Source organism: Rhyacophila brunnea, unplaced genomic scaffold (assembly GCF_057557595.1).
Source record: "Rhyacophila brunnea isolate RB1 unplaced genomic scaffold, BYU_Rbru_1.0 scaffold_2, whole genome shotgun sequence".
Lineage (NCBI taxonomy): Eukaryota > Metazoa > Arthropoda > Insecta > Trichoptera > Rhyacophilidae > Rhyacophila > Rhyacophila brunnea.
Window position 1 is genome coordinate 27,006,127 of NW_028232859.1, and position 17,149 is coordinate 27,023,275.

The 17,149-nt window shown below is 32.4% G+C and overlaps 1 protein-coding gene across 2 annotated transcripts; it reads left to right on the top strand.

The window, feature by feature from the left end:
• Positions 1-573: 573 nt before the first annotated feature.
• LOC147072126 (mitogen-activated protein kinase p38b-like) lies at positions 574-16,179 on the top strand. 2 transcript variants are annotated; one of them, XM_085946893.1, is made up of 8 exons: positions 574-817; positions 3,273-3,409; positions 5,817-6,010; positions 7,789-7,898; positions 8,164-8,288; positions 9,349-9,428; positions 13,875-14,127; positions 14,871-16,179. In XM_085946893.1, the coding sequence occupies exons 1-8, from the start codon at positions 714-716 to the stop codon at positions 14,939-14,941; spliced, it is 1,074 nt and encodes a 357-aa protein (XP_085803019.1). In that variant the 5' UTR covers positions 574-713; the 3' UTR covers positions 14,942-16,179. The 2 variants fall into 2 exon arrangements, with proteins under 2 accessions (XP_085803019.1, XP_085803020.1); XM_085946894.1 differs by lacking the exon at positions 9,349-9,428 and adding an exon at positions 10,999-11,078 and having other exon boundaries at positions 14,871-15,486.
• Positions 16,180-17,149: the final 970 nt, after the last annotated feature.

Below are 17,149 nucleotides of genomic sequence, written 5' to 3' on the forward strand. Positions count from 1 at the left end.
TAGGTATAGTCTTCAAAATCGACCAGTTTTCTCAACTCTAGTGCACAGACCTACAAACTTATCTAAAGAATGGATAGGTGAGCCACCGTCGAACATAACCCAATCAAGACTCGCGGCTGGACAGAATCTGACATTCGAATGATGTTTATGGCGTCCATATGGTAGTTTGTAGTTCCATTTTTGACCGATCTTTAGATAAGTTTGTAGGACTGTAGGTACTATTGATATACCTACTATAATTTCGTAATAGAGGAAAATTTGATGAGCCGAGAAAAAAAATGTTTGAGGTAAAAAAAAAACCTCGAAACGAAACAGATTTTCTTAGATTCACCAGTATTTTTTTTGAACGGAGGAAGTTAAAATATATGAGGCTTAATTTCTTAAATTCCGTTACTTTTTTGTGATAAACAAAAAAACCTATACGTTTTCAATCGAAGACAATGCGTACTATATTTTTTGAGATCGCGTACTATAATTTGATGACAAAAAGATGGTAACACAGCCGACAGCTGCCAACACAGGTAGGCAAGTTGGCAAGGGTCGAGGGGGGTTATACAATACGTGCAGAGTCGCAATCCGAAGTTAGCTTGCCATTTTGCATGTGTCAAAAAATAAGTGCCCGCTTAAAATATTCCGATAGGATACGTGATATAAAATTAATGACGTGCTGTTGAAGTTACAGTGAATCTTTAGTGTTATTTAAATATCTTAAAATGGCTAAATTTCATAAAATTGAAATAAATAAGACGGAATGGGAGGTACCAGAGAGATATCAGATGCTTACTCCAGTTGGTTCCGGGGCTTATGGCCAAGTTTGGTATGTGGTTTACTTTGTAATAAAATCATAAATAACATATTTCTCTTTTTTTAATTGGGCGAACCAATCAACACGACATTAGACAAAGGACGTCGGTACGAACATTAATTTTGTTACTCTTGTCATTTTCTGGTACTAATATCTTGTTATTCAGGTACCTAGCTAAATTGTTTTTGTTGATATTGTATTAGGTACTTACTATATAAGAAAACGTTTAATGCTTGCAATGAATATAATATGTACCTGTGATATTATCCAATAAACCTTTTATTTATATCGATTATGTTGAATGTTTTGATTGTAAATTATTTACTTATCTATTATAGAACTGAGTAGATACCTCTCTCCACAGTGCTAGGATAGTGCATACTTATGTGGGACTTTGTGTGTGGGTGAAACTGGTTTCAACATTATAAACCATCACAGGCCTATATCTTTTATATAAAATGAAAGGTTTTTTGAAATTGTCACTTATTATTTTTATTAGATATAGGTAGGTATCTACTTAAGTAGTTGGAATTGAATTTTTCTAGTGATACTTTTATAATTCTCCTTTCCCAGCATCTATTCTATTATTTAGCACACCCAAGTGATATACATAATTTATTAAAGTAGGTATTTATGATTTAAATGTAAAAGTATGGCTAAATGTTGTCTCTGTTGTTTACACCAGTGATCTACAACATTTTTTGGCCTAAGGGTATAACACGACAATATCAAACCTTCATTCCCTTATTTGCATAAGGTCGCATGTGACCTTTAGGTCATTCTGAGATAATCGACTTTGAAGATTTCAATTCTATTTCTTAAAGTATTTTCACATTTAACACTATTGTTAATATGTTATTTATTTAGTTTCAACTATCTAAATTATTGTAATAAAGGTAATAAAATTTCAAATTGGCTATGTTGAATACTAAAAAGTATAAATTAAAAATTGTCTTTCACCTTATTCTGTAACATACTACCTTATCCCATTAAAAAAAATTTTTTTTGGCTGTATGTGCGTACATGCGACCCTATTGCCTATTATTTTTTTCCATCACTTGGTCAATTAATATACATTTTCAATTAGATTGTTACGTATGTGCAATGTGCATTTTCATTTATATAGTTTCGTCACTGTTCTGGCAGAAGACACTAATTCGAAAAAATGACATATTGAGTTAGTACCAAAATGTTCCTTATTTCAAACTTTCCTAAAACCTTCTTAATAAATAAACAGTATTTATTTTAGAGTCATCCTTTCTACGATTACTTAATAAACTCACATGATAGACCATTATTTCAAACATTTTAACAACTTCAAAGTCAAATTACTCAAAACTAGTATAATCCAGTTAGTGTGTTCTGCCAGAACAAAGACGGTTTTAAAATCGATGATTTTTTAAAAATATATTTGAGATTAAAATGCGTTGGGCAGAATATGCGGCGGATGCGTTGGGTAGAATACTTGAATGGAGCAAACTAAACAACCTGGCATTCGCTCTTAATAAAACTGAAGCTCTCCTTCTGAAAGGAAGCTCCAGGGTTAATATTCGCAGAAGGGCACCCACAATTCGTATGGGTCTAACCACGGTACGTTTCTCGGAGAGAATTGCGTAATTCTTGACGATAAGTTGTCTTTTATCGAACACGCCAAGACAGCTGCTTCGAAGGCTAACATAGCCTATCAGAAGATGGCTAGAATGGTGGGAGAAAATTGGGGACTTCGTGCTAGGGACTTTAAGGTCGCATATGGCGCAATATTTATGGGGATTGCCGGTTACGCCTCCAGCATATGGCACCCTAGAATAAAATCATTATCCAAAGTAAGAAGTACTTTAATAAGCGGACAGCGACTCTCGCTGATCTCATTGACAAAAGCCTAGAGGACGACATCATCAGACGCGCTTCCTGTTTTGGCAGGGGTGCTACCCCTCGTTACACTGTTAGCACGTTAGTCTACAAGATAGCACTCAATACATGGCAGTCGAGGTGGATGGCATCCACCAAGGGACGACAAACGTATATCTGTTTTTTCCAGAAGTGTCCTGCAGGCTTCAGATGAGACAACTAAGACCAACACACTGGGTAAGCCAGTTCCTGACCGGCCATGGTGACTTCGCAACTAAGCTGCATTGTTTTCGTTTGATAGGACATTAGCCGGAATGCACATGCGGGCACGCTGTGTCTCGCACCTTCCGCCATGTGAGACCAAGGAATACTTGCCTATAAACTATTCACACTGATAGGCAACATCTTGCGTATGTCCCCCAATCACTTTCGAAGCGGAATATAACAATATCCCCTAAGTACCGCTAGGGTCCATGCACGCATGCTATAATTGTACCTTGTTCTTGCTGTACCCATCCCTGCACACCCTGCAGCTTTCTTTTCTGTACCATCAAGTCATCCCATTTTATGAAAATTATAAACAAAATATTACATTTTTCTAAATTTCCTATTGTTTTAGCTCATCATTGGATACTTCTTACAATGTAAAAGTAGCCATTAAAAAACTAGCAAGGCCTTTCCAATCAGCAGTCCATGCTAAAAGAACATACCGCGAACTGCGTATGCTTAAACACATGAACCATGAAAACGTCATAGGTAAGCTCAATTAAATGTCTCTTCTCTTCACTTAGATTTATATTAATTATTAAAATGTGGACAAGCCTGCTGTATCAATACAGTTTTTAAAATGTCTTACTTATCACTCAATCATTCAATCATACAATCGTGCAATTTTGAAGACAATAACCTTTGTAACTCGCGAATCACATTTCTAGTGGTTGTAATTACCTACTACTAAATGTATAGACCGCCACGTAATTGTAGTGTGACACTGTAACGGAATGGTTCAGGGTCACGACCAGAGTCAGACAGGACTGTGTCCTTGATCTGTTTCTCTTCATATTGCGAAAATCAATACCACCCGATAGCTGTCATTCCCACGGTGAAGCCACGCAACCTAGAATATGCCGATGATGCTGTAGTAGTTGTAGATGCTTTTTTCATTTGTTTTGTTTATTTGTCACTGACTTAAACATAATGTTTAAAATTCGAACTGTGTAGAAGGTCTGTGCGCATTTCAGGGTTTATTTTTTGAAAAATGTAAAATTATATTATATAAGATATATTGTGAGGGTGTCCGTGGAAGGGTCCAGATGAAGAATGCATACATAGGGAAATATATCGGAATCTTTCGAGTTGACGGCAGGACTGACAGGAGATGACATAGCTGGACAGGGCAGGGCAGAGAATGTCGAGAAAATATTTTATTGGGAAATTCCACATATTATGAGAGTACTTCTCTTCTTAACAACTTTGGAATCATCTTTGAAAAGAAGGAGATGAATCTGAAACTCACTGACAGACTGAAGAGTGAGAATGCAGTGTTTTTTGGTCGTGAGGCCTATAGTCTGATAGTAAACGAGGAAAGGTATTCGAAAATAAAATGAAAAGTAAATACTGTCTGAGCTCTTCAAGCAATTTGAGACCAAACTAATTAATATCTTGAGACTTAGAAAACTCACAGGACAGGTCACGTTATTAGATGAATCGACGTGGTGAATCTAGAGTTCTTCAAAAGGTTTATGAAGGAAATACTTAGCCCTGGGGCCTACCCCGAACGAGATGGGCAAACGACATCAAAAAAATTACAGAGGCTCAGACTGGCAGCTTGGGACAGAGATGTCTATAGGGCGCACGTTCAGTCGACAATAGCAGTCTAACTAACTACCATACTATTAAATAATATGCATTCCCTATTCAAATCACGGTCTGTGAAACCTGTTATAGGTTCCTTAAATGTCGTTTGTACATTCAACACGAGAACTGTTTAATGGTGTCATTTTATATTTTAATCTAAGGACAATCTTAGCACCATATTAACATTTCACCATTTACTTAATTCGAGTCCAAAACTAAAATATAATATATAGTGATATATTACTATATTAATTAATTGAGTGGTGATATTTTGATTATTAATAATACGGAAATTTTCGATAATGTTACGATGATAACACAAAACATGTCAGTATTTTCAGTGCCGTAGATATAACAGAAGTGAAGGGTGGAGGTAGGCTGTTTAGATCCGACATAAATAGTGTATACCTACTAAACTTTGTCAGTCATACTTATTTGATTTCATTGAACTAAGAATACAAATTGGAGATGGCATTGGTTAGTTTTCAAAATTTAATTAAACTACATATTGGAAAATTAGATAAAAAATATTCTTCTATCTATAGAATATTTAAAATGAAGTATGATTTAATGATATAATATAATATTTTATAGATAGAAGACTAATTTAATCTATAATGGTTGCTTTAGGCAGGGTTTAATTGAATTTAAAAACTAACCGATACCATTTGCAATTTGAATTCTTAGTTCAATGAAATCAAATAAGTATGATTGACAAAGTTTAGTGTACACTATTTATGTCAGATCTCAAAAGCCTACCTCCAACCTTCGCCACTGAGATATAAATATTGTTATTAGAAATAATTTACATGAATCATAGACGGATATATAGCTTAAAGGTCAAACACTCGCCTGGAAAGTCAAAGATGTGAATTCAAGCACCACTTTTATTCTACGATTTTTTATACTTTTCATAATTATGTGTTATATAAAACATTTTTAATACTCCTAATCTTTCATGTTTTGCCTAGATAATTAGTACTCAATACAAGTTTTCTCTATCGCAAACTTGTAAATGACATTGAAAACTATATTTACAGTATACATTATGTATTTTTTGACAGCTTTTCACTTTTGTTTAAATTTTTTTGTTAGGGTGCCACTCGTTTATCTCATTTGCTGGGAAATCAACACTATAACGCATACACCCACTTATTTATTACTATGCGTAGGGCTCTTAGTGCCTCAAAAAAGTTCTCCCAGGAAGCCATTCATTGACTGTTTTTGCTATGTATGTACTTACTGCTTGCTTGATTAACTGAATTACTTATGTACATAGATAGTTTACTAACTTTTTCTTTTACAGGATTGCTAGATGTTTTTCACCCTGATGAAGACATAAATAATTTTCAGCAGGTATACTTAGTAACGCATCTCATGGGAGCAGATCTCAACAATATTGTCCGTACTCAAAAGCTTTCGGATAATCATGTTCAATTCCTCGTTTATCAAATTCTCCGAGGTCTTAAGTATATCCATTCGGCAGGAATAATCCATCGGGTAAATATATTCACTAACTAAACTAAACTACGAAAACCCAATTCATACATAGTTACTCGAAATGCAATATATCATAGGTATTTTTTTAAGTTTCTCAAAGATGTTGGAAAAACCTTTCTGCCAAATAGACCTGTTGCTTCCTTATTAAAACCGCTGAAGTGAGTTTCAATTTGTCATCGGCGTCATTTTTTATGTATGAAACAATGAATACATTACTGACTCTTTAGTTAGTATGAAAATTTGTAAACCAGGGGTACTTTTTTCAGGTCCATTTTCATACATTTAGGCTCCATCTATAGAAAGTTTCTATAGATTTCAAGCCTGAATGGAGTTTTTATTAATACTCCTTCATGTTGAATAGTTAAATCCATTTTCTTAGTAATTTAGTGTGTTAAAAATAAAATTATTCTTTGTGTGAAAACCGAGGTTGGAAATAAGTACACCTTTTCGGACAGTTTTCTTTTTACACCAAAGATGCTGTTTACAAGGAATTAGTCTAAACATGCAAAATAAAACAATAACATATTTTTAAAAGATAAGCATGTTTTTCTCTCTAATATGATTTTGTGAAATATGCTTAGGTATAATTTGTAACCTATGAGTTATCTGTTATAGTGTACATGAATTCATTGCGATTATGAACTTTTTAGAAATAATACCTATATTATACAACCATGGTATTTCTCAAATATGTTACAAAAATATGATATTTTTCCACCATGTCATAATTTATCACTGGAGGTTGCTTAGAATATCAAGCAATTAAGTACATATCGATACACCAGTTCAATAGGGGAACAACTCATAAAACCTTGTTCCGAGATAATGGCGTTTGAATTTTTTGCAGTAATTCTTATTTTAATTTTAAAGCCTTGATTTCGATAAAAGTGTATGTTTTTTTGTATTTGATTTAGTGGAATTCATCAATGCACAATGAAATTGTACATTTTAATAACGAATTAACAAATAAATTTGATTATATAATGGAATTACTGATTAATCTTAGAAAGGATTATTCGATTTTATGACACATTGAAGAAATTTTTAATTATTTTTTTTGCTGAATTATAAAGAGAAGACCTTTCTACATCAAATGGCATTCTTAACTCATAACCTTTAAATTTGTTCCCCTATTGAACTGGTGTATCGATATTTTATATGTATAAACTCTTTCATTTAATTAATGTTTGCATGGAGAGAATAGTGTCCAAACGGTGGTGTTGAACTGTAATTTCAAGATAGATAGTTTTAAATGTCCCATTGATCATTTACAAGGTGCCAGATTTCTGCTTTTTTACTGAACCGTGAATCATATTTACACTTCTTATCAATTCAGTGGATAGCAGCAATGATCCAACACACTTATACACAAAAAAGAATTTTTGTAATATCGTTACTAGGTCCTCCATTTTGGGTGACAATATATTAACATCGACATCAGTGTTTACAAGTTACAAAAATGTTTTTATTGTTTCTACTTACTTTAAAATGGAAATTTACTTTATATTCGCTCACAAAAAGATATTTTTTTATATGTTGCGTTTGAGACCTACTGAAAACATCACAATAACATCGGTTGAGCCAAAGTAAATATTTGGCGATGATAGAACACGTTTATCGATTGTATTATTTTTTTGAGGTTGAAAGATTTCAAATTTATTTAAACAAATACCGAACCTCAATCTTTATTACCTGCCTACATGCTGTGATCGGAATAGATATCTTCATGTTGGAGAATCTATTTTAATATGGGTATTTATAGAAAATAATGTTTGTAGGATTTAAAGCCGTCGAATATTGCTGTCAACGAGGATTGTGAATTGAAAATATTGGACTTTGGATTGGCAAGACCTACAGAAAATGAAATGACCGGATATGTAGCTACTCGGTGACTATTTAAAACAATTTATTTCTAATGTTATTACAATTATTTATTATTTTTCCAAAAGTGTTGGGGCAGAATCAGAAGAATGTTTACTTATTGCAATTTCGTAAATTTTCTACCGTGTATCGCTCCCCTTGGTACCTACAGGATACCTTACTTTACTGCACCCTGTTTGTTTCCAACTTTGGACACAGGGCACAAATGCACACAATCTATGTTATGGTTAGTTTAGTTTTATTAGATAATCAATAAATTGTATAAATTGTAGATGGTATCGGGCGCCTGAGATTATGTTAAACTGGATGCATTACAATCAAACTGTGGACATTTGGTCGGTCGGATGCATCATGGCTGAATTACTCACAGGCAGAACCTTATTTCCCGGCACGGATCGTATCCTTTTATTTATTTTTAGTTATTATAATTTCAACACACTCTCGTTACAATTTACTTATTCACTTGCATATATATTAGAAACATTCTAAAAGCTTTGTAAATATCACACTGTCATGTTGCAAGTAGCTGAAAACTCCATTTTATACATTGGCCGCTCCTCATTGAGGTAGGCGTGAATACTTTTAAAATATTCATGTTTAAAATGGGTTGTTGATATTTAACATCAAAATAATAATTACACCAACTGCTAAAGTGGTATAAGGTATTCGAACTCGATGTGCGCTTGTCTTAAAGGAAATAGTATAATTTTTAATTTTCTTTATTGTTTGTATTCTTTTGATAATCATGTTTTATCATATTACTACTAACAATTTTCTACTGTAATAGAATCTATAAAAAGTGCCAACTATTGCTTTATGATATGTATGTGTATGTACCTACTGCTTTTCATAATCACTACTGCAAAAAGCATGAATCCTATATTTGTAGGCTTGAAGGAAACTATAATTTCTAATTTTATCCGCTATCGTAATGTTTTTACACCCCAACAAAATCAACAAAATTTAAATGAACGTAATAGAATTTATGTCTTACAAGATATTGATCCATTTATAAAACAGGATTACATAATAATTGTGACCACAACACTCAAAATAACTTAATAATTAATATAAGGCATAGTCTCAACATCCTCAAATGAAAATGTAATTCTATTATTACTTCGTATAATTGCACAATTATATTGGATTCCTCAAAATTACTATTGATTAATTAATAATAAACTATTGAAAAAATATAATGTTCATTCTCGTGATAGGTTGTCTTGTCAAATCACGAAATTGTCAATCAGTTTGATTGAATGTTATAAATTTTATTCCATGGAATTAATTGCTAAATTGGTCCATACAATGAATGAATATTGATTGGCATCTTTATGCCGTGCCCGCAATAATGCTGAATTATATATATATATACCTATAATTATTATTTTAAACAAGTTTATTGAATATACAGTAAGCTCATGTAATCATATCCTCGGCCTTAATTCTTGCATCAGATATCCATCAGCTGAACTTGATTATGGAAGTCCTCGGAACGCCGAGTGATGAATTTATGCAGAGAATATCATCCGAGTCTGTGAGTAATATATTGCTATACGAAGCATTTGCTTGATATTATATTAAATCATCCCCGAAAGCTAAGTATATTCCATATTCATACCTACATAATATTATGAACAACAATATATTAAATTACATAATAAGAATCTTTATGGTTAGTTGCACATTATCTTTTGGATACTAACCTGCTTCATCTCATAGAGTATAAATATAATGTATCTATCAGTGGCGAAGGGTGTCTTTTGGAAAGAAGTAGGCTGTGGAGACAGTACACTTGTCAGATATACTTACGGGAAAATAATAAGATAATCCGATAACACTACTGATGAATATGACACAAAAATTAAGCAATGAGTATGAATTATGTATTTTCTTAAACATTTATAAACGTAACATATGCTCAAAATATATATATTTTTTTTTTTTGAATTATTAATAACCATGTCCTTGCTTTTTCGTACAAGGTGGTTTGTTAGTAATTTTGAACAATCACAAACACCCAGGCTTTGAGAAAAACACATAAATGTTTTTGTCATGACCGGGAATCGAACCCAGAACTCTCGGGTGGAAGGCCAGCGCCTTATCCACTGCACCACGAGAGCCGCCGCTCAAAATATATTGTCATCTTTGAAAAAATCCTTTGTTGTGTATCTGTTCCATAACAATGTATAATTTAACCTGTAAAACTAGGCATTTTAAAATACTTCTATATTTAAAACACACAGACTTAGGTACAATATCAGATCTTAAGGGGGAGAGGCATGCCAGCAGAGAACCTAGCGGAAAAATACGAAGCTTGCAATTTGAGATTTTTTTTTGATAATTTATAATTTCAACTATTAATTCATAAATATGTATCTGAAAACATTAAAAAGATTTTTTTTTACTTTTTTTTTTTGTGAATTCATTGCAGGGTCATATCTTATTATTATTATTATATATTATGGTCATATTTATTATTAAAACTTAGTTTACCATTTAGATTTTTGACTAATTCATCGTTTTAATATTTGTTCTTTCTCTCTCTCGGCTCTCATTTATATGTTTTAAATATTAATTAATTATTCTGACGATAGATTGGTTCCCGCACACGTTTTTATTTATTTAAATTTAAATACTTTCTATCTATTCTTTGAAGGTAGGCTTCAAATAATCGCCTACTATGGAACCTTCACCACTGGTATCTATATTCTATGTACCTGTCTTGCAAAGTTATTAATACATACTGAACACTAAATAGAAAAATATTTTCATTCATTCACATTTTAAAAACCATTCGAATATTTTCTAAAATCTTTGTCAATCATCACCTCCTTTGACTTGATACAAAACAGTTGAAGTATTTATTTTTGACTTGCTGTAAACGTAAACATGCTTACATAGGCGACACATTTTTATTATCTGTTTTAAGAATTTGAATGATCTGTGCTTTGGATTGTTTTTTCTTAATAAGCATGCCCATGCCTATTTGGTATTCTCTGTTTTTCCCATTGTAAATTATCTAAAATGGCCTAATTATTGTAGATTAAACATTTTGTAAGTAGGTATATTGAAGGCTTGCATAACCTTAACTGCTATTTGTTCAGACATCGATCATCTTACGAGGATATTGTTTTTATGCGGTACACCAGAAAAGGATACAATTGACAAAATAACCAGCGAGGAGGTAATGAAACCGTAATTACTTCTCTCAATGATTATCAAACACGAGAAACATAAAAAATACATTTTGAACAGTATTTAATAAAATTACTATGTGACACATTATTTTTGTTTGTTGCAAATTTGTTGTTTCTTCCAAGAATATGTTTAAAAACATAAAACATCCCCCAAAGTTTTAATCTATTTCCTTGATGATAAAGAATAATATCCTGCAGAAGATACAATTTTTCGTGGCTGATAGAACTTTCACACAATCAATTCAAATTTAAGTAATTTAATAATGTTGGAAGTAAACAAGGTTAAATAAAAAACTTCAAACTGACTCATCTGAACGGCATTGTCTGCTTGCACTAACACTATTATTCTCTCTCGTGTTCCTGTTTTAAATCTACTGTTTTAAATCTACGGTGATACTAATTTGCACTATTTTGCAAATGATTTTCATTAACCCATTGGAGACAATCTATGCAGGACATGGTAAAAATAAAACATTTATAAACATTTCTTTTATTTTGTTAACAGTCAATTCATGGTGGAACTGCATTGTAATTATTGTAACAATTTATAAACATATTTAGATTTTTTTTAAAGTAGAAATTACTTGATAATATTAAATCCATCATTTTTTGGCATTAGTTATATAGAGTCTGGTATGTTTTTTTTATGAATTATTTGATATATAAAATCTATTTTTATTTAAATTTGTCTATTAATTATCGGTAGGTATAAGGTGTTTAATACATTGGACGCTAAAGATGCGTCTAGCGCGTAATGATTAAGAGAGTAAAAAACATATAATTATTCTTCTTATAACTTCTAAATATCTTGAAGAGTATTATATTTAGCTCCAGTTTTAGTATAATATGTTTCTTTTATTATTTAATTATATCATAGACTTTGTCATTTGTATAAAAAAGGTTAAAAAAACACAAAAAACTATATTTGACATGTTTTCTTGATTCCATTGATACACAAAATTAACTTAGAAATAAATAAATAATAGAACAATTCAATACCTATAAATATTTAAAGGATTTATTTGAATTAAATGGATAATAAATGAGTTATAACAATTTTAGTAGGTAATCAGTGTGCCTTTTTAAGTGGTCCTGAAAAATTTTCCTTGTCTCCAATGGGTTAATATTAGCAAAATAGTCAATGCTTTCCTTATTAAAATAATAATATGTAAATATAGCGTTGTAGCGCTGATACTATTTCACACTTAACTACCTATAGTAATTTAGAATGATTTAAAAACAAATCTATTGAAACAAATATTTAATATTTACTCTTGATATTAAAATCAACTCGGTTGCCGGAGACCAATCAACAGTGTGTGAGAGGCCAAAGGAAATTGTTATTTTATTTTACAACGTTTTTATTAGGTTGTATTTTTGTTTGTCCGGTGGTTGTTTATCCAGTACAAATCTTGCAATCGATTTTTAACTAACTTCCCGACTAGTTAGACATTTGAAACTTTTAGAATATATCAGAACACGATGCCAATGCATTATTTTAATACTTTTAGCCATCTTTAAGTAGAATTGAATTCATTTTCAGTTAATTCTCTTTTGTATGAAAAGTTATTTCGGAAGAAATCTGTTAAAAGTAAAACACTATTATTGGTTGCTAGGGGTCTAGGGTCCTAGCAACTAAATTATTAATATATACGTGCGTTACTATGGAAATCATATGGAATGTCAAAATGACATTTCAGTATTCTATATTAATTATTCAGTATTTCTATCAAGTACAAATTTTTTTGATCGTTTAAGCTAGTCAAGTCAAGTTTATATGATTCAACAGAAAATTTTAAAACGTATATAAAAAGTTCGGTACTGTTCGGTTATACCGGAGGCAGCGGAAAACGCATTTTGAAAAAAGCCGATAAACTGGATTATTTGTTAGTTTGGGTTAGTTTAGGTTCGGTTAGGTTAGGTTTGGTTAGGTTAACCTAACAAATAATCCAGTTTATCGGCTATTTTCAAAATGCGTTTTCCGCTGCCTCCGGTATAACCGAACAGTACCAAAAGTTCTTTTTATCTTATAATTATTTTAATTTAACTTTTCACTTAGCTATATACATTATATAGGCCACGGATGCATAACCTTATTTCAATAGGAGTTGCATTTTATCCATTTTTTAATTGTTCACGGGTCACATTCCTGAATCTGGACATATTATTATTTAAATGGGTTTATACCGGATAGTCTGGTCAATCCATTCTGCACTGCTTACACATTTAAGAGATGAAGATGACACCCCGTGTTAGTATAGATAGACTTTCCATCGTCAACGAGAAACATTTTGATTTCCTCTAAAAGGGAGAAGTCAGATGTTTTACGATGTGTAAGGTGGTAGGATGCAATACGGGCGTTCTCGTGGTAAAGTCGCCCCAGGCTTCTTGTGAGGAGAAATCCCATCCAATCATGTGCTCCATATCAATGGCAACTAAAATAATTAACGAATGAACGCATTTTACCACTTTTCCCTGGAACCTATTTTGGGTAATTAATTATTAAGATATGCTAAGATTTTTTTTCACATATTTCATTTATAGGCTGCACGCAGGTAGCGGGTCGTGTGCCACTGATTTAGTTACCGAGTGACGTCGATTATGAATAATTTTTATCTAAAAAAATCCCTCATAACTATTACTGAACAGTAAAGCGGTAGATGTGATGGCTTTCACTGAGAGTATTAAAGACAGTTTAAGCTGTTAAAGCAATAATTATATGTGATGCTATTAAAATTATGATCATGGAGTGCGTAGTATATTTTAGGATTTGATTATTTCAGGCCCGAAATTATATCGGTACGCTCCTGCCTCTGACAAAAAGGGATTTCAAGAAGGTGTTCAAAGGAGCCAACCCGCTGGCCATCGATCTGCTGGAGCGCATGCTGGAACTGGATGCGGAGCGGCGGGTGACAGCGGAGCAGGCACTCGCCCACCAATATCTGAAACAGTACGCCGACCCCAGTGACGAACCCGTCTCCGCGCCTTATGACCAGAGTTTCGAAGATATGGATTTACCCGTGCAAAAGTGGAAAGGTGACTACAATTTAGTTACTTCTTTTTTTCTGATAATATTGGTGATTCCATATTCAGTCTGCGTTAATCTATTTTCAGTTTGAAAATATTTACGAATATATATACGAATGTAGAGGTGTTGCTGTTAAATTAACTTAACTGACATGAGTGGCACCGGCCTGCTGTAGTATATCGTTCACAGAACTCGAGCAATTATAGTTATGAATTTTGCTTGAATCGTACGGAAGAACTGTAGTTAAATAATGCGAAAGCAAACTCACGCAAGGATAATGTTTTTTTTTTTTTCGATTCTCTACATTTTCAAAAATCGTTCGTTCGTGGTATTGCACTCACTCTGACATTATATTTTATTATGTTTAACAAATGATCATATTATTTTTTTAGAAGTCAAAATATATGTTAAATAAGTATGTAGTACAGAGTCTTGCCGTTATTTGTCCTATTGATTGCATGCTCGGTTGGTCTGTTTGTGGATCTTTGCAAAGATGTTAATAAGATCATCTGTCGCCTCATCCCGATGACACGGCAGAACCTTGGTTATCCAGATTTCATTGAGATCATCAGTTTCACATGCGTATTAGAAAAAGGCACAGATGAATGGTGATATTTTCCAATGGTTTTTTTAAACTGGATTTATTATTAGCCGGACTACCCGCATCACCGATTGTAATAATCAAGGTTCTAGTGTATCTGAATTGCCGTGTTTTTTTAAAGATATATTTTATTTTAATGTTTTTTTACAGAACTCGTATACGAGGAAGTGATATCGTTTGTACCGCAGCAGCAGCCCACTGGCCCCGAAGTGCCTTCGTGAACGTTTGAAATTTAAGACATAGAATTAGAATATTTATATTGTTATGCATTACATATTTAACAGTAGTCAGTGTGATCCGAGCGCTATGGAAAAACTACTGAAAATTTAATTGTTATCCTGCAAATTGTGTATTTTTATGTGAATGTTAATTGCTTATGAGAGACCAGCGACGGTTTTTATTATTTTTACCATATTTTATGGCATTCTCTAAAATACTATACAAGAGAGTAGGTAAGCCATATAAAGATTAAGTCCATATTTTTATGTACAAAAGCTATCGATTTTATGGATGAATGCAAAACGTCAACAATCAATAATATTATTTAACTCATTAATAATTATTTTCATGTGTAGAATTCATCGGTCACATTTTGGTTTTGTGTGAAAACACGTGTGTACTGTATATTATGGATTTGACATTTAAAAGGAAAAATAATCACATACAAATATGGAATAATTCAGGCCCACCCCAAAGGTAATTATGATATGACATTTGAATTATTATGAATGCTATAATGGTTACAATAATCGTAAAGTGTAGTTGTAAAGAAAAAAAATAATTACGTGGATTGGTGTGGGATAGGAAGGGGAGGGGATTGGGATAGCGCCAATTAGCTTATTCAATGTAGAACCTTTTGATTTTAAATGCTTAAGGAAGGAATATAGTTGGCTAAGCTAAAGCAGATGTTTTACATTATTGGTGTACATTTCGTTCTACTATAGTTTTATGGCAGTTTTTTGAAAGTCTGCTGGGAGGATATCCTTGTGAAGGGCGGTAGTCACTGATCTTTGAAAATTCTAATAGCATTAATGAAAACAATAAAATATGTTTTTAGCCTTACTCTAAATTCAGTTATCGTGCAATATGCATTTCGCGCATATACAGGAACCTGACATTATCCATAACATGTTTTTGAGTTCTATTTTTGACAATTATTTTTTTGATAACATTTTGAGCCGTTTACAAATCAATGTGATATTATAATAAATTTGCTGTTACTTATTAATTTACATACCAACTTTTTTCACGACTGTGGTCATGGATTAGCAGATTGAGCGACATCTGCTAGTGAAGCCTTCAACTCAGGAAGAAAAATTTGAACAGGCAAAGATATTCACCCATTACTTATAATTACAGTTGCATGGATTGTATAAATATTTGATGAAATCACCGCTAATCGTCTGTTTTGCAAAAACATCATTGGATCAAAAGTACATTTATCTTCTTCATTTTTTTCAAAATAATAAATACCGAATAGTGCCTTAACATTCGATCTCAAGGTGAATCCAAAAACCCCATCCACCATAATATATATTGATATATTTCAGTTTAATGGTATTCGCCTATGTTGCGATATTGGTCTCAAATGAAATCCGGTTGTCAACTACCGTAAGTAACAAATTTATTGTTCTGAGTTACATTATTATTGTGGCATCCATTTCGACCATGTCTGATCCTAATAGGATCATATAGGCCTCCACAGAGTGGAGGTTTTGTATTGACAGATTTTGTTTTTTACGAGAAATGGATGTCAGCCACTTGGTCAACCTATTAGTCAATCTCATACACAAATTGAAAAAACAATATGTGTACTTGCCAGACCCAGGATTCGAACCTGGGACCCACGACGCAATAGGCCAATGCTTAAGCCGCGCGGCCATCGTGGGATCCATACCATTTGCAAACAGTGTTTTCCTAAAGATAAGAAATGTTAATAGTGTTAAGTTTTAATAAATTGTGAAGTGCGAATTCACATTCATAATTTTAAAAGGAGAAATTTATTGAGATATTTAATAATAGATCTTTAAGTTTTGACAATTAAAGTTAACCTTTAACCTCAGCGGTATTTTTATATTTTATAAAATTATATAATATGTAATACATACAAAACTTTTCAAAGGGTTCAAGCGTTTACTTGGTGGTAAATCATATTTATATATGACACGTGTTTCGTTTTCCTGTAAACATACCTGATTATATTATAATATTGTTTACTAACACCACTGATATATACCTGTATATAGTTTTTTTTGACCAATGACTCTTTTACATCTCATCCCTAATTAACTCCTGATCGGAGCAAATATTATCCGAAGCAGTCTTCTAATGAGGATTATTTACTTTAGGGGGCACATAACGTAGGTCAAAATGGAGGTTTTATAGTATTTATATAATTTTGAAGCCTTATCTTTATATTTATTTTAAAC

Bases quoted from the DNA above. Each gene is read 5' to 3' on its own strand.
- LOC147072126 (XM_085946893.1), top strand. From the start codon at position 714: ATGGCTAAATTTCATAAAATTGAAATAAATAAGACGGAATGGGAGGTA. The intron at 3,410-5,816 runs GTAAGCTCAATT...TTTCTTTTACAG, and splicing joins GAACCATGAAAACGTCATAG to GATTGCTAGATGTTTTTCAC. The intron at 9,429-13,874 runs GTGAGTAATATA...TGATTATTTCAG, and splicing joins AGAGAATATCATCCGAGTCT to GCCCGAAATTATATCGGTAC.